Below are 17,529 nucleotides of genomic sequence, written 5' to 3' on the forward strand. Positions count from 1 at the left end.
ATGATCATTGTCATAAAGCTCAGAAAGAGAGTGCTTTGATAATTGAGATGGCATACTTTTTTGATCTAATAATTCTGTAATTACTGTTTGACTGCATACATCTTGTGGGGGAGTATTCATACAACAAGAAATAGAATAACTCTTTTTCATGTACGTATTAAATGTAGACGCAGCAACTGGTTCCTTTAAATAAGAATCATATGATTTTATTATGCACGTTCAAAAAATTACGCTGTATTTGCACTTTATATGTTTACCGTATCATTAGCCAAAATTTTCTCAGAGAAACCTACTTGAATCTTAATAGTTGTGAATTCATTCCCATGATCTAGATGGTAATAAAATTTGAGTTTCATATATCAATACCTAATTTTCATACCCAGCTGTTAAACACCAATGTATTAATATTCTCTGAGTAATTGCAAATACCCGATTTTATATATTCTTTATTCGAAATTCCCGGTGGTACTGCTTCTAATGCACATGTCTTACACAATATATCACTCTTTTCCTTGAATTTTTCTTGATTCAAATATCTATCAATAAATATATATTAAATTTTATTTTTTATATAACCACGTTTAAATCGACATTAAAACTATCTGGCGTAGAATTTAATGATCTGTAAAAAAAGAAAAAAAATAAGTACACATAAAATTACATATTTTTCTTAACATTATTTATCTCAAAAAGTATTATTTTTTTCCATCTATCAATTTTTCCGAATAGATTTTGAATTAATTTGTCAATTAAAATTACATCCTATCTCATGCATTAAATTTTGTGCAGCATTAATATTATAATTAATCATAATAATTTATAATTATTAACCCTTTGACTGCGAGCAGTTCTAAGCTAAAGCACTTCGTGTAAAACGACACATATGATAAAAAAAAAAAAAAAAAGAAAAATATAGATAGATAAAAAAAGAAAAAAAAACATCAAAGTTCCTTATAGCGTTATCTATAATAATCGTAATTTAATCGTACCAATCTATTATTCCATAGAGCATATTTCCCTTTATATGGGGCATATCACATACACATGAAATAATAGTAAATAAACAAAGCCTTTGTCGGGCGCATATATGCATCCATAGACCATATTGATAATTGGACGCATATATGTGCCCAAATCACTCAGAATTAAGAATTTCATTCCAAATAGAGAAAACTTTGTTTTTTATTACAATATAAAATAATAAATTAAATACCTGCGATTTTCTTCTTCTTTTCTAGCTCGATCAAATCTCTCATTCGTAACTTGTCTGCGAAGCTCGCTGATTTGTTTGCTGTACTCTGCAGCTTGATTTTGATACTGTCTAAGTTCAAGTGACTCAGCAGATCTATATTGTGAATAAATATGTACTTAATTATATTAAATAGTAATTGAATATCTTGATCTATAAAGCGAACGATTCTTACAATGTCGTTTGAAGCTCAGATATTTTCTGTTTAAGTCTCGACATTTCATTTTGTAATTCTTGATTAGTCGTTTGAACTTTGATAGATTCTTGTCTTGCTTGATCCAGTAGAGTTTCTAAACGCTCGATCGTTGCACGGTCTCTATCTATTTGATCTTGAATAACATTCTGTTCAGTTCTTAATCTTACCAATTGCGTTTCATACTACACAAGCACATAATATTAAAAAATTGTTAATGCAAGCATATAAAAAATTAATTTCGTTATATCAATGTTATTACAAAAGAAATATTTTTACCTGGGTTTTCGTTACATCTTTATCTTCAAGTTGTTGCATAAGTGAATCCTTTTGTTGATCCATTTTGATACACAAGTCCCTTACTGCACTTAAATCAGCTTCTGCTCTTTGTCTCTGCTCCGTTTGCTGGCGTAACTGAGTTTCCATGCTGGCGACGTTTTGCGTTAATTCACTTATCTAAATAAGAAAGAAATTTCATTCTCACATAAAGGAGCAATCCTAGAATGTCTTCAGACCAATGCATTATGTAAAACGCATATACCTGTGTTTCGTAGCCCCTTATTAAACAATCCTTATCCACTAACTGTCGTTCTAAATCTATCAAACGATCTCTTGCTGTTTGAAGAGCTCCCCTTGCCTCTGCTGCTTCAGATTCCAAACTATGATTGTTATTTTCCAATACCGTGGCTTCCAAACTTAAACTTCTAAAGTGATTCAACATTTCGGTTCTTTCATTCTCCTATAAAGGTAGATCGATCGAAGAATGATTGTAAAAAGTAATTTATCTTGAATATTTTGAAAGAAACAAAAGAATCTATTTTAAACTTCACCTTTCTATTCAGCATCTCTTCGGCTCGTCGTACCTCACTGACATAAGTCTGTAACTGTCTTTTCAAGTCGTAAGATTCCGCACGACAAGACTCTAATTCATGCTGAAGATTTCGAACTTCGCACATAACAGCAGCGAGATCGTCCTGCAAGCGACGATTTTCTTGAATCGCATTTTCACGATCGGTATTAGAAGTTTCCAATTGTCTTTGAACATTTTTTACTTCGAGCTGCAGAGATCTGAATTGACGTTCATATTCTGCGCTCTGATCAACACATATTCTGTAAAAAAAAACACCGAAAACAAATTTTTTATTTGATATAATCAATGCAATAGGAAAGTCTAACAACGATGACATTTTTTTAATACGTGCCTCTTCGCGTATGATAATCACGTAATTTTCTTTCGTAACTACAATTGCGTTCTGGAAAGAGGACAAGGACAGTTCCATCAATTCTAATGAATGAAAAGCGACTTAATCGACTTAATCGACTCATTTAATGATATTATAAATAATTTCTAAATAAGTTGAATATTTTTAAAGAAGAGAAAGAAAAAACGTGCCAAGACGTTTGATCAAATTCTCATTCTATTATGTGTCTACATCTTGCATAATCATAACGATTGCAACGAGATTTAAAAAAGATAAAGAGGCGAGAAATTTCATCGAGAGCGAAGGACTTTCTCTTGATTCGTCGTTCTTACTGTTACACCGACAGCTTCCTTGCTCGGTCCATTCTATCTAAAACCGTACACATCTTGTCCACGCGAAAGTGAAAACGTTTCTTTGAAACGAGTCGAAATGTTTTGCACTTTTACAAAGATTCTATTTCTGGTATCGACTAAATCTGACACAGGTAGACGTGATAAAGATTTATTTTCTTTTTATTATAAGAGAAAAGTAAGAAATTAAAAATAAAGATAGCAAATAGTTCTATTTAAAAGGAAAGTTTAAATGGTATGACAGTAAAATTAAACAAAGATAACAAAATAAAAGAATAAAAAATAAAAAAAAATAAATAAAATGTGTAAGTACCATATATTGGAAAATGGAAAGTATCATACATGTTCTACAAATACTTTCTTGATATCCGGTAATTACTCGATCTGTCGCAAATATGATTCAAAATTATTTCGATAACACCATCGAAGTCTATATCACATGAACTTTTTTTTCGTCTTTTTTCAAATTTAATCAGAACAATAAAATCTTCATTAAATTATAACACAATTTCTCATTTCTATTTTCACACTTTGATACAATTGTGATTTATCTGGATTATTTTTCATATCTTCTTCATTATCTTAATTTGTTTCGGAGCAAAAGAATACTTCTTCAAATTTCGACATGTTCGATATAAGAACGGATATAAGAAAGAAAAAAGGAAAGAAAAAAGTAAAAGAAAAGTAAAGAAAAGTAAAAGAAAAGTAAAGAAAAGTAAAGAAAAGTAAAGAAAAGAAAAGAAAAGAAAAGAAAAAGAAGAAGAAAAATCGGTAGAGATCCCCCTTCAAGTTCACGTTCACAGTTTACACGAGACGGGCCGCATCTTGAATTTTAAGAAGTCTCGTGAAAGATCTACCAAGACCGCTTTAGCTCATGCCTTTTAGGTTTCTTTTTAGAAGAATTGATTCAAGGTTCAGCTAAAATTCACGGAAGATTTTGTCCAAGTGAGAGATAAAATACCGCAAGGACGGAGGAAGTTATATTAATCAACTTGACTCGTATAAAGAATGAAAGTCATTAGAGAAGACCGCTTTGTCCTGTTAGTTTCTGTCCTTGAGGGGAACGCACTTTCATTCTCATTCGATCGCAAGAGTATTCTTTGAAAACGAAGACAGGTTGAAAGAAGCCTTTCACACTAAGCAAGTCAGTTAGCTAGCTAACCAGCCAGTCAGTCAGTTATCCGGTATCGACTGTCGTCATAAATGATCTCGGACAGAGAGTGCATCGGCCCGAACTTGCTCAGTACACCATGCTCATTTTTCTCTTTCTTATTTCCAGATATAATCAGAAACGTTTGAGTTCCACGTACAATCTTCTTTGATGTCAAAACCATCAAGCAAGAGACCCTTCGCTTCTTTTTTTCCATCAACGTACCGTTATAAGCAAAGGGCATTGAACGCTCCTTCAAAATCCACTTAACGGAGAAGGGCCTCTGTAAAGAAGCTGCATAAGAAAGAACCGTTTTAATCTTCTCGCTTAGAATAAGAAATAAAGAAAGAAACAAATAGAAAAAAAGAAAAAAGAGAGGGAACGGGAGGGGGAGAGGGAGAAAGAAGAATCCCACGAGCTCGAATTAACTTCCTCCGTCTATTGGATCGTGAAAGTGTTTCCAAATTCCCATTAATGTTGCCTCATGTAGAATGAAACCATAAAAAGAATGATCGAATATCTTGGAAGTTACGTCAAGGCCATTTCAAATCGAAAGCTTAAGTACGTTTCCTTTACAAATCGTAAGAATGATTTCAGGGAATATCTACGTGGTAATTTTTCGAAATTGTATTCATAATGTAAGATCCACATTTCTAGTCGAAAGAAAGGACAAAGATCTATTTTTGAGAATTTGCCCTTGACGTTTCAAGTTTAATTTATTTTTGTTATTTAATCCAAATGTCAGTTTCAACTAGGCAATAAAAATAAAGAATTCATGCTCACAATCTCGTAAATGAATTATTTTTTTTTTTTACTTTCATCGTTCATCGTCAATTCATTTTTTTTATGTAATTAATAGTTAACACGTTGAGATGTTTATGTTAAATTTCTTGACTGATATATACAAAATTGCAATAATAAATCACATTAAGAGTATGATCTAGCATAAAAAAATATGATAATGACTTCATTCAGTTAGTATGTTAAAATCTTGGGAGTGCAATGAGATTAACAATGAAGCTTCTAGAGAATGCAGATCCTGATTCAGTGTTCGTTCCGTCGAAGATTTTTCCAGTTTAAAAATGCGTCGTACAAGATGACGACGGTATAAAAGAAAAATATCTACCCTCTCACTAATAGATACTGTTTCCAAAGCGAAGTTAGGTAACCGTGTACAGGCACAGAAGTACACGCACCAACGGATCCAGTTTCAGTCTCGACGCGGTCTTCGGGCCGGCAAGTACCGCGCCTTCTCTCTAAATTCGTTAATTTCGTTATTAATTCAGAATGTTAATCAATAGATCACAAAGAAATCGATAAATCTCATGCGTCTCTATATTGTGATGCATAACGTATTACTTAGATCGATTCTTCGCTGTGATTGTTCGAACGTAAGTTTATATTCTCGTTTATTTTCCTTTTAGAAGTTAATTATTTTCGTTATTTTTATAATCAGCTTTGTACAACATACATTAATAATCTTGTTCACCGAGAATGTGTCTTGTAAAATGTTCCTTTATATAATTGCGTATTACAGAAAAAAAAAATTCTGATAAAAAAGCGGAAGAGAAACTCGATTAATCCAGAAGACATTTTTTAAATAATCCAGACCGAAGATAGAATTGAGTTTCTAATATAGTAAAATTTATTTCTTCCTTCTGTTTTTTTTTTTTTTTAATAACTTCGTACCTATACTGAACGTTATCCTCATGAGGTAAACAGCAAAAAGGACACATGGTGTAGTAAGGATCCATAGTTATAATAGCCGTATCGATATCAAGACTTGAAGCTTCATCATCAATTATGTTTGTTAGACATTTTTTAATTCGCACGATGTTCCGTGCGTCCGACTAAATAATTTCATATTTTTTTGCTGACATGTTCGAAATGCAGTTTCCATGGGAATTCTGTCAATTGTTATTTCATGTTTTTCTTTTTTTTTTTTTTTTATTCCTTTTTTTTCTTATATTAGTATATTCGAGTCAAGAAATAAAGTCAATTTCGTATTAAAGAAAGCGAAATACGTCGAAGGCAATAATTAAAAAACACTAACATTTCTTTTTTGTTCACTTAACAAAGTAGTTCTATCGTAACATTTTACGATTCAAAATGTCATGAATGTGAAAGTTGTGATGTAAGATTCAAGTTTTTGAATCAACAAACTTGAACGGTAACCGGTAATTAGATCATTATGTAACATGATTTATAAAGTCATCTAAATATGCGAATTTTAAAGAATCTTCATTTTTATTGCTCTTTTATTCTCCGAATTTGTTATATTGATACAATTAAAAAAAAAAAATTAAACAAGAAGAAAGACATTACTTTACGTTAGATATAATGTAGATCATGCATGTGAAAACGTACTTCAATAATAAATTAAATATTTATGAATGAAAATGGCATGCATTGTAGCTCGAATGAAAGATATTTTTGAGTACATATTTTGAAAAGAGTCCGTACATGTTTGTTCGTGACATAAAAAGCATTTAAACGAACGGATAAAATGTTATTCTCATTCCGTAGGTATATCGTTATCTGTGCTCTGCTTACGAGGACAATGTCATTGTCATAGCGAAGCAGTGAAAATACGATCATTTTTTCCCTTTTTTATTTCTGCTTATTCTTTTCCTTTTCAGCTTATATCATGATAACATGTAAAAAATTCCTATTACCTATATTGATCATCAAGTTCTAATAATCAAGATACGCTCATGATATCTTTTCAGCATGATGAAATACCTCCTGTGGAATATTCTTTGGTATTTCACAATAGCTAATGTTAAAGCTGTAATAATGCCACCACCTTGGGCAGATCCACTAAGCAACCCTTGTGCCCTTCAACCACGTGGATGGCAATTACTATTCTGGCCACCGGATGGGAAATGTTACAAAATATTTCAAGTAAATATCGCTCGCTTCTCTCGTAGACAGTAAAAGAAAATTAAAAGAAATTTTCCACTAGATCGGCGCACCTTGTCCAGAAACTATGGAATTGGGTCCAGCCGCAGGAGGTGGTGGAACGATAGCAGAATGCAGATGTCCACCAGGAACCGCACAGTCTCCCAGAGACGCACTTTGCTATCCGATATTCACAAAAGCATCTTGTCCGAAGGGACAATACTTTGCACCAGTTCCAGAAGCACCTGCTAAAACTAGGTCAATATAATCAAATTCGATTTCTATGAAAGATTCCTATTTCTTTTTTATATACAGTTCTTTTTTTCTTTTTCTTCTTTCTTTCTTTCTTATTTTTTTTTTCTGCAATTATAGTCTCAATTCAAAACGCCGTTGGGGTATCTGTCGAGAACCGGAAACTTGTTCAAAAATTGGGGACGTTTATTGGCCAAGAAATGACAAATGTTACCCCAAATTTTCTAAAGGTCCATGTCCACAAGGAGAACTTTTAACTATAGGAGAAGACGGAATAGTGACATGTTCCTGTTCAATAACAGGTGAACTAGGAAGATATTATTGGCCAGGAAGTGTCGGCGGATGTTATGAACATTACACAAAAGGTCCATGTACAGAACCAGGGGAATTATTTTTACCTGGTGGAGTATGTGGTTGTCACGCTAAATTACCTCATTATCATGAATCAACTGGGATGTGTTATCAATTAGGTAAATTAATTGATTTTAAGTAATATGATGTCTACTACAGATAGATCGATATTTTATAATACTTATTTCGTAGGAAGTATTGGACCATGTCCGAAGGGTCATCAGTTTATTGTTGATACAACAGATACCTATCAAGAAAAAAATATGATCCGTGCGAAGTGTAAATGTAAAAGCTATCATGTACTATATCAAGATGGATTATGTTATAGACTCTATACAAGTGGTCCTTGTGAAGATGGTTACATGATAACAAATACCTCAATTTGCGTCCCTATACCTTGCAGAAGAAGACGATTATATTTTCCAGAAGAAAATACGTGTTATAAAATCGGGACTAAAGGTCCATGTCCAAATGGACAAGTCGTATCATATGACTACAATGTGCGACCGTCTATCGATGGGATAAGTTACAACGGACTATGTGGTTGTATTAATGATCTAAAAAATACTGACAAGTGTATGGAAAATAATAACGATAGTAATTGTGAAAATATAGCAAGCATGGTGATAATAAATAAAAAATGTTATAAACTATATACGCAAGGACCGTGTACAGTGGGAGAATGGTTGGTTGCTCGCAGAATTCCGAAAAACGAGTTGTGGGTAAATGAAGAACCACAACCAAAAGCCATATGCGAATGCCGTCCAGGTTATAAAAGAGTTACAGAAAGTTTAAAAGTGAATGAAATGGAAAGTAGTAATGTGATGTCATTGGGTGAATGTCAACCACCAACAGTAACATTAGCTAGACTATTGAACGGTAACATCAAAATGATGAATTCTTAAGAATTCAAAATATTCACTATAATGTGAAACAAATCTCAGGCTTAAATTGTTAAAAAAAATGTATCTGACAATATTTAACAATGTAAATAATATAAATTGTAATAAGTGCAATGCCTAGTATGTTATTTAGTTTTAAACTCTTGTATAATTTTATTTATTAAATATCAATGTATACTTTAAATATAGCATATAATTTAATACTATATAAAGATTATAGCTTAATTCCAAAACAAAAATGCCATAATTCGCAATGATATAATTTATATAAAAAGTATGATGTAAGAATGTACTTACTCATTTTTATGTTGTAGATCTCGCATTTGCTGTTCCATGCTATTTGCTTGTTGCTCTTTATGTATCAATTCTCTTTCTAAATTCACAATTTTTTCAGTCTTTTCATCCAACACCATCTAATAGTAAAAATCCAAATAATTGTAATATTATACCGATACTATTAAACTATATCAATTTTAAATTCTATAGAAATGATACTTACTAATAATTGATCTTTTTCTCGATCTAAATGTGCCATATTCGAATGGAGATTGTTGATTTCTTGTTTCAATTCCTTTACTTGATCATCAAGTTGTAAATGCTGTTGCTCCATATTTCTGTTACGATCTATCGCCTTATTTAATTCGGTCTCTGATTGAGTCAATTGACCCTGTACATCTCCAAGTGCTTGATCTGTTTGATCCTGCAATGCCCTGGATAATCAATTCTTGATTTTATTAATTTTTAATATCATTTCCTCTACATAAAAATTAATTATGAAAAATGTGTGACATATATATATATAAGAAAATGAATTATCTTTCTTCAAAAATATTCATAAGCTTTCTATATTACAAATAAATAAAATACCGAAGCTGAAAAAATTGGGTACGTTGAACTGTTAATTCTTGTTTAGTTCTTCTTAATTCTTCTTGAAGATCTTCCAATTGATCCTCATATCCATGTACAGTTCCTCTTTGTGTTCCCTATCAATCAATATTTTACTACAACACATGATTTCATATAAAAAATACACTCTTAATAATTAAATTACCTTAAGTCTTTCATATAGTACATCACGCTCTTCTGTCAAACGTTGAACATCCGCTCTAGCTGTATCCCTTTCAAGCTCCAAAGAATCCAACATTACCTACAAAAGAGATATTTATACTTTATATAACTCTATAAAATCCAACAATACGTACAGTTAGTGTAAAGAGTATTCGTACAGCAATCAATTTGAACAAAAATTTTATAGAGCTTTGTTTGTTAAAACATGTTAATAAAAAAAAATATATATATATATTTTTAGAAATCTCTAAAACGAATGTTATTAAAAAATAATTATTTACTTATATTTGTTATGAAAATATTAACAAATTTTCAGAAATTAGCAGAAAATATACGCATAATAAGTATTCGTACAGTCCTTGATTCGTGACATTGCACATAGGATAAATACAAGACAATACATCTTATATCAATATATCTAGAATCAGTATATCTGGAGGCATTATCAATACAGATAGTATTTTAAATTCATAGTCAACAGTGATAACCGTAAAATGAGACGAAAAAGCAAAGAAACCTCTGAAGAAGAAAGGAAAATTATTATAAATTTACATAATAAGTGTAAAACACTGAGTGAAATGTTTAAAATTGTTCATAGATCACAGTCCACGATTCAAGGTATCATTGATAGATATAGAGACCGAAAAAATGTTTTAAAATAATCCATGAAACGGACGTAAACTCAAAATAAATGGGTACACTCTTAGAAGAGTAGAATAAAATTTCTATTACTAAAACCAGAAATTTAGTAGATTCGATGCCACAAAGGTGGCTTAAAAGCTTAAAGCAATTATACAATCTAAAGGAAATCTCACTAGATACTACAATTGCAAATAAATTGCTTTTTTGTTACGTTTATGTATAATTTTTGTATTGTTATGTATAATTTATGTAAAATGTATAATTTTTGTTGTAATGAAATTACGAATATTTCTTTTTGTAATAAACAAAATTTTATGAAGTTTTTGTTCAAATTCACTGCTGTACGAATACTTGTTACGCTCACTGTATATTTTTATATTGTTAAATATTTTTAATAAAATGATATTTCCTTGAAAACCTAAGTTTATCTTAATTTATATTTATTTACTTTTGTAGTTTCTATATGTATATCATGTGGTAATGTTGAAGATAGATGTGCACAAGTGCTAATTGGTTTATATATTTTGCAAGACCCAGAAGGTATACAAGTTTTTTTTTGTTGATTTTTATAAGCTTCTAATTCTTTTCTTTCATGATACAAATCATTTTTTTCTTTTTGTAATTCAAAAATTATTTTTTCTTTTTCATTAAGTTGACATCTTAATTCATAAGACCGTGTCCACAATTCAACCTATTTTTGTGTAAACAGATAAAAGGATTTTATTTAAATAATTTTTATGTAAATATTTATCTAATATATCTATAAATGAAAAAATTCCAAGAAACAAATCTTACGTTATCCTTGTTAGAACTTTCATCTTTTTGCTTCAAGCAATTGCATTCATTTCTGTAATAATCTCGCTCGTTTTCTAATTGTTTTATACTTTGTTGTAGCTAAAATTCATGTATTCTATGATTAACAATTGAAATACATTAAATACATACGCAAGTGATACTTCTAAATTACATAATATTATTTACACTTACATTGTCTATTTGTAGATCTTTTTCAATAATTAATTTTCGCATGTTATCAGATGTTCTATCATTATTAACTAGCTTATTAACTTCGTCTTCTTTATATATACTCTTATATTCTTCTCTATCAATATTTATTTCTTGCGAAAATGATGAACACTCACTATCTTCTACATCTATAAAAACAAAAATTTTAAATACATAAATATTTGCATATTTGATCATATTAAATCACGTTGTAATGTACATTACTTGTTCTATTTCCCATACTCTTTTTTCCCCTGTTTTGATCATTTTTTTCTCCTTTTTCTCTTAGTTGCTTTAAATCATCTCCGCAAGCAACTTCTGTATCTAATTGCTCTTTCAATACTTTATTGGTATATTGTAATTGTATAATATCTTGTTTTTGACATTCATTTTCTTTAGATAATCTTTCTATTTCATCATTTAAACTTTTTTCTATAATATTAAAATTTCATTTATGGTTGTTATAAAAATTAGTATCATAAATCAAGAAGACATACCTATTATTGTTAATTGATTTATTTTGTTTGTAATTTTTTTCTTTTCTTCTAAAGTGGATTCTAATGTTCTTTGAATGTTACGTTTTTCAAGCTTACATGCTTCAAGATCTGCTGTTAATTCTTGTACTTCTCTACGCTTCACTGCTAATTCACTTTCTAATATATGAACCTGCTCCATTACATCTTCTAACTTTTCCTAAAATGTTAAATGAAAAATATAAAATAAAACCTGTGTAATTCAACAGTAAGTAATATTATTTATACTTGATTCTAAAAGATAATATATCATATATACTTGAAGTCTATATACTCTTCTATTATTTTCCTTAACTGCAGAATTACAATCAGCTTCTACTGATAAAGCAATATGATCTATATCTCTTAATTCTTTTTCTAATTCTTCATTTCGTTCTGCAAGTTTCATAGCTTGGGACATAGCTTCATGTTGTTTATTTACTGCTTCTGATAAATGTAATATGTTTTATATATAAAATTTGTATGTACATATTGTACTTTATACAAAAAACATATTTAAAACTATGTTTTTACCTTTTAACTGTTGCTCCAGCTCTTGTTTATTTTGTAAAAGAATCTTTAAATCATTATTTTCATCAATATCATGAGATACAACATGCATCTTATCAACTTTTTTGCAAAGGCAATCTTTGGCAACAGCACTATATGGCCGACCACCCTCTAGCAGTTTTTTCAGTCTTATTATCTCTTTTTCTTTTGTTGTTAACTACAATATTGTATATTTAAATTGTGAGTAAAAAAAAGAAATTTATTTATTAAATAAATTGGATATTTTTCACATACCTGATTTTGTAATGTGTACACATTATCGGTTTGCAATGACAATTCTCCTTTAAGTTTTGTTACCTCATGGCTTAAACAGCTCATTCTATGATCTGCCATGCTCAATAAGTCTAATATTTTTGGTTCTACAGCATGAGTACTTGGTAATGTACTGTTACTACTTCCTGTTTTTGGTAATGGTTCAGCTTCTATAACTGGTCTTCTAAGTGGATAACAAGGGCGCTTTTTGTTACCTATAAATTTATTTAATATAAATTATAAACATTTTTGAAAAATAAAAAAATTATCAAAAACATTTTACCGATTCCTATATTGCTTATGATTGGTTTTAGGCATTTTCCTTGAAGATCTAATATCTTCTTCGACTTTTTAGCTGATTCAGTTTCAAGATCCTTAATTTTTTGCAAATTTCTAGAAGAAACTAATTGTAGATCATTACATTCACACTCTAATTTGTATACTTGTTTCTTCAAATCCTTGATTTGTTTTTGATATGTTTCTTCTGTTTCTATCAGATCCAAATGAAGTTGATTACATTCCTGGACTAATCTTGCATTGTCGCATTTATATGGATCAATTATCAATTGCAGTTGAGTACAAGCCTGTTTATGATTTACAAAAGAAATGATAAATTATTAATTTTTTAATTATAATCAGGAGATAATTTCTTCCGAATATATAAAAAGCAAGTAAATTAATTTTGACATCTGTGACTAACTTTGAGTATGATGAATATTTCCTTATTTATCAATTGTTTACTTGGTAAACTTCAGTAAACTTCTTATTTAATGAAAATTTTTATTGAATTTGTTTATTTATATGCTGTATATAATAATAAATAACTATTTTTTTTGTAACTGTATAGCTGTTAAATAACAACATACTTTATAAAAGTAAAATGTTTTATAAATAACCAAGTAAATCGAATCAAAGTATATATATTGTACATTCTTTTACGTACTTCAATATTCTCTTGTGCAACAGTTTTAAAATGTTTTAAACTTTCTGTAGTTTGAATAAGATCAGCCAGTAAGCGTTCTATTAAAGGAAGAACATCCAAAGATAGTGCTTGCTGATAACCCAGACTATCCAAACGTTTCCTAACCGTTTTATATCTAGCTGCTATATTATATTCTTCGTCAGAACTCATTTTGAAAAACAATTTACGAATGTAGCTAATTAAATTATTCATTGATTGTTATTTGTTTTCATGTTATTATAATGTACTATTTTCACCAATATGTTAAATAATAAAATTCAATAACATATATGTAGTTTACAATAAAGAGTATATTGACATCTGTTATCAGTCAATACGCTTATTCTAACCATCATGGAATAAAGAGAAGTTAAATCAAACAAAGTATGCAGACATATATTCACATAAACACTATTGTAAAATTTATAATTTAAAATGAAAACACTTTTTTAAACAAATATCGTCTGCCACATTTTTATTATATCTTTCGACGCGATGCAATATTAGTGATAATCAATATATATATATGTATATATACATATATATATATATGTATATGTATAGTTTTATTTTTTTAAATACGAATGTTTTTCTTCTTATATACATATAATATATTTTTTCATATATACTGCATCAATAATTGCACATTCATTAATAAAAGGCAAGAATTTAAGTATACATATCGACTACCACTGAACGTTTATAAGCAAAAACATTTGAAAGTGCAGCCAACTTTCCAAAAAGTTATATTGAAATTGAACTTTCCTGCGAGGAATATAGGCAATTAAATAAAGAAATACAATTTCTTTTTTGCAAATATATATTTTTGTATTTGTAATCTGATTGGATTATTTATATGACAAATCTAAAATATCCAATCATGATTAAAATATACTATTAATAAAAATATATCAATATATGTCTATGTATTAATTGAATATTTAAATTATTTGATATGGATAAAAAAGAAAGAACAAAGGAAGAATTTGAATTTATCCAAACGACATCGAAATTCCATATTTCGTGTTACTTAATTTAAATTTAAATATGTAAAATTTATTTAGAATTAATTTTTTACAGAACTGATATATTTAATATTTTTTAATTATTATTTCTTTATGTATCTATATATATTTATAAGTTACATGTTGCATTTTCAGATTCATTACTGTCTCTAAAGTGACTAAGAAATACTTCAATTTCAAAATTTGGATCCAAAAGAACATTCATACCTTCTATTCTATTTTTAACATATTTTCTAAATACCTTTTTAGAAGCTTCCCACAATGTTTTATTATATTTTAAGATCTTAACAAGTGGTTGTGCCATAGGAAATAGCATGGCCAAATTACTGAGAAAAACAAAAACATTTTTCATAAAGATTATAAAGGAAAGTTTTGTAGATATACTTACTTAAAAAGTGGTTCTACTATATCTGTAATGAATTGTACTTGAAGATCTGGAATAAATGCTTTATCTCTATCCATCATTTCTGTTGGAGTTCTACCCATACTTTTTTCTAAGTCACCTTGAGAAAAAAACTCCTCATAGATTAATTCCTAATACAAAAAGGAGACAAAGTTTCACATTTTTTATTTGCGACAAATATGTTTTGTGATTTATAAATATAATAATTACAGCAACTTTTTTAGTAACTGTCCAATTCTTCGTTTGATCACTAAGATCACAACAAGTCATTAACATGCCAGAAAGAAGTTTCTGGTGTTCAAAATCATGTTTTTTATAGCCAGTTCTAAATATTTCATTTTGTTTCTCTGTATTAAGGAAATGACTTGCTAAATCAGTTGCAAGTATATTATTTTTTAGGAAAACCAAAGCCTCTCTATATTCCTGACTGTTAAAATTTTCAAATATATTACAACCTTCTGTATTTAAAACGCACATAGTTTGTGCAAAATGATGTCTCTATTAAATAATGATAAGAGTATATGTATCTGTATTTATAAGGAAATATTTTTTTTTTATAATATTGTAAAGATTGATCTACCTCCATAACCGAACCTTCGGAACTGTAAAGACTTGCTAAAACTGATTCAGAAGTAGTTTGAAAAGCATTGTTAGTTCCTCTGTGATCTATATCATGACATAGGCAGGATACTAAAAACACAAAAGCCTGCAAATATGTCATATAATCTTCTCTAATAAGGTATAAATTTTTAATTAGTAAATAAGCAAAATGTGCAACAGAAAATGCATGTACCCAATTATGATATGATGCATTTCTATAACCTTTTTTAACATAGAGTATAAACCTAGGTAAAAAATATCTATTAATCTGTATCTTAATTATAAATTAATGCTCTTTATAAATTAAGTACCTGGCTAACGTGTGCATTTTTATTTTAAAATATTTGATGAAATTTAAATCATTAAAGATCTTGATTATATAAGAAGGCATGTCCTCATAAAATATATCTCTAGGACTGAAATAAAATTTATTAAAATCAATAATATTATTTTTAATTTTATAATTAACCAAATCAAAAACAGCTTCATCTTCAACCTAAAATTTAAAGTTTTTAATATATTAAAATTTACTTGAAAAATTATGTATCTACAATTTACAGTTTACCTTCATATGATACATCATGATTTCATTGCTTAATTTATTTCTAGCTTGTGCATCTTGCATTTTTTTATATACTATACTATGCATAATTGTTATACCACAATAAATACTAACAGCTGTTGCAATTTCTTCATCAAGTTCATCAAAATACAAGCCATCTATTTTATTACAAAGTTGAGCAACGCCTGTAAAATTTATCCATTGTTTAGTATAAAATAACTATTAACTGCAATATCAGAATAAACATAATAAACAATAATAGCATTAATATTTACCAACAATTCCATTTTCATCATGAATAGGAAAGCAAAGTATATTTTTAGTTTTGAAACCTGTTGCTTCATCAATACCTCTATAAAATAATGGATGTTTATAGGTATCTTGAATATTTAATAGTTTTCCTGTCGTAGCAACATGACCTGCTATACCTTTATTAACAGATATTCGCATTTCTTTAACAAACTGTAACAAAATATTTTCAGTATTTTGTATACATAATTCAATAGTATACAAATTATAATTTGTTTAAATCACCTTTTTCGTCGATATTCCATCAAATACATATGCCACTAATTCTTGTTGATCATTTTCCAAAAGAAATAAAGAACATCGTTCTGCATTAGTAAGCTTCTTAACTTCCGTCATAATTTCATGTAAGAGGTCAGTTAAATCTCCTATTAAATAGTAGCATTTTAATATAGTTCAAATACATAGATTGAAATAAACATTAAGTAGAAAAAATATAATGTACCTAAATGAGTAATAAGTTTTCTAGAAATAGCAAGTATGCTTTGACATTGATGTTTTAATCGAGTTTCTTCATAACATCTTAAAGAGCTTAGAATATATCCAAGGCAATATCTATATACAGTAGTATAATTTACTATTGTTAATATTAAAAAAGTGTACCTATTTTTATTAGTTTTTACTTATATTTAACATTAAAATTACTTCATAGTATAAATTTTTTCTATAGAAACTATTTTACCTAAAGCAATCCAGAACTACTTTTGTACATGTGTCTATATCAATATTTTTATTTTCACAACCACTTAAGCAGACAACCAATGCTGTTAATTGTTTCAGATGATGTTGTACAGGAATAAGGAAAAATGGTACTTGAATACAGTGTCTGTCTAAATAAATATATTGCAATAATTCTTTAGGTAATTCTGAAGAAGTAATCATTATTGTTTTCTGGCAATTTATTACCAAATTAAAAATACTTGATATCTGAAAAGAATTATTAGAATTTATATTTTCTTATAATGCAAATTAAGTTCTAATATCTTCAAATAATTCTTTATTTTGTAAAATGTTATTATTGTACCAGATCATCATATATGTTTATGCTATATAAAGTATTATTTATGTATTGT

At 28.8% G+C, this 17,529-nt stretch overlaps 1 protein-coding gene across 5 annotated transcripts in view; it reads right to left on the reverse strand.

Moving 5' to 3' along the window:
* Nucleotides 1-17,529, reverse strand: part of LOC124947937 (centrosomal protein of 135 kDa-like) — an 18,228-nt gene continuing 699 nt past the window's right edge. The window contains exons 4-33 of one of the 5 annotated variants that reach the window (XM_047490766.1): nt 17,139-17,383; nt 16,902-17,011; nt 16,685-16,824; nt 16,426-16,612; nt 16,154-16,335; nt 15,900-16,084; nt 15,569-15,833; nt 15,199-15,486; nt 14,974-15,119; nt 14,827-14,911; nt 12,883-13,183; nt 12,582-12,814; nt 12,312-12,504; nt 12,058-12,224; nt 11,763-11,958; nt 11,491-11,697; nt 11,248-11,414; nt 11,056-11,154; nt 10,709-10,951; nt 9,602-9,697; nt 9,418-9,533; nt 9,050-9,260; nt 8,848-8,963; nt 7,120-7,299; nt 2,273-2,552; nt 1,984-2,181; nt 1,722-1,898; nt 1,425-1,627; nt 1,214-1,345; nt 1-183 (exon numbers count right to left, since the gene is read on the reverse strand). In XM_047490766.1, coding sequence (XP_047346722.1) covers nt 147-183; nt 1,214-1,345; nt 1,425-1,627; nt 1,722-1,898; nt 1,984-2,181; nt 2,273-2,552; nt 7,120-7,299; nt 8,848-8,963; nt 9,050-9,260; nt 9,418-9,533; nt 9,602-9,697; nt 10,709-10,951; nt 11,056-11,154; nt 11,248-11,414; nt 11,491-11,697; nt 11,763-11,958; nt 12,058-12,224; nt 12,312-12,504; nt 12,582-12,814; nt 12,883-13,183; nt 14,827-14,911; nt 14,974-15,119; nt 15,199-15,486; nt 15,569-15,833; nt 15,900-16,084; nt 16,154-16,335; nt 16,426-16,612; nt 16,685-16,824; nt 16,902-17,011; nt 17,139-17,383 — 5,385 coding nt within the window. In that variant the 3' untranslated portion in view covers nt 1-146. Of the gene's footprint in view, nt 623-1,213; nt 1,346-1,424; nt 1,628-1,721; nt 1,899-1,983; nt 2,182-2,272; nt 2,553-6,819; nt 7,300-8,847; nt 8,964-9,049; nt 9,261-9,417; nt 9,534-9,601; nt 9,698-10,708; nt 10,952-11,055; nt 11,155-11,247; nt 11,415-11,490; nt 11,698-11,762; nt 11,959-12,057; nt 12,225-12,311; nt 12,505-12,581; nt 12,815-12,882; nt 13,184-14,826; nt 14,912-14,973; nt 15,120-15,198; nt 15,487-15,568; nt 15,834-15,899; nt 16,085-16,153; nt 16,336-16,425; nt 16,613-16,684; nt 16,825-16,901; nt 17,012-17,138; nt 17,384-17,529 lie in introns of those variants that run through there. The other 4 variants (XM_047490767.1, XM_047490765.1, XM_047490768.1 and 1 more) reach the window with 4 other exon arrangements.

Source organism: Vespa velutina, chromosome 3, assembly GCF_912470025.1.
Source record: "Vespa velutina chromosome 3, iVesVel2.1, whole genome shotgun sequence".
NCBI classification, from domain to species: Eukaryota; Metazoa; Arthropoda; class Insecta; order Hymenoptera; family Vespidae; genus Vespa; species Vespa velutina.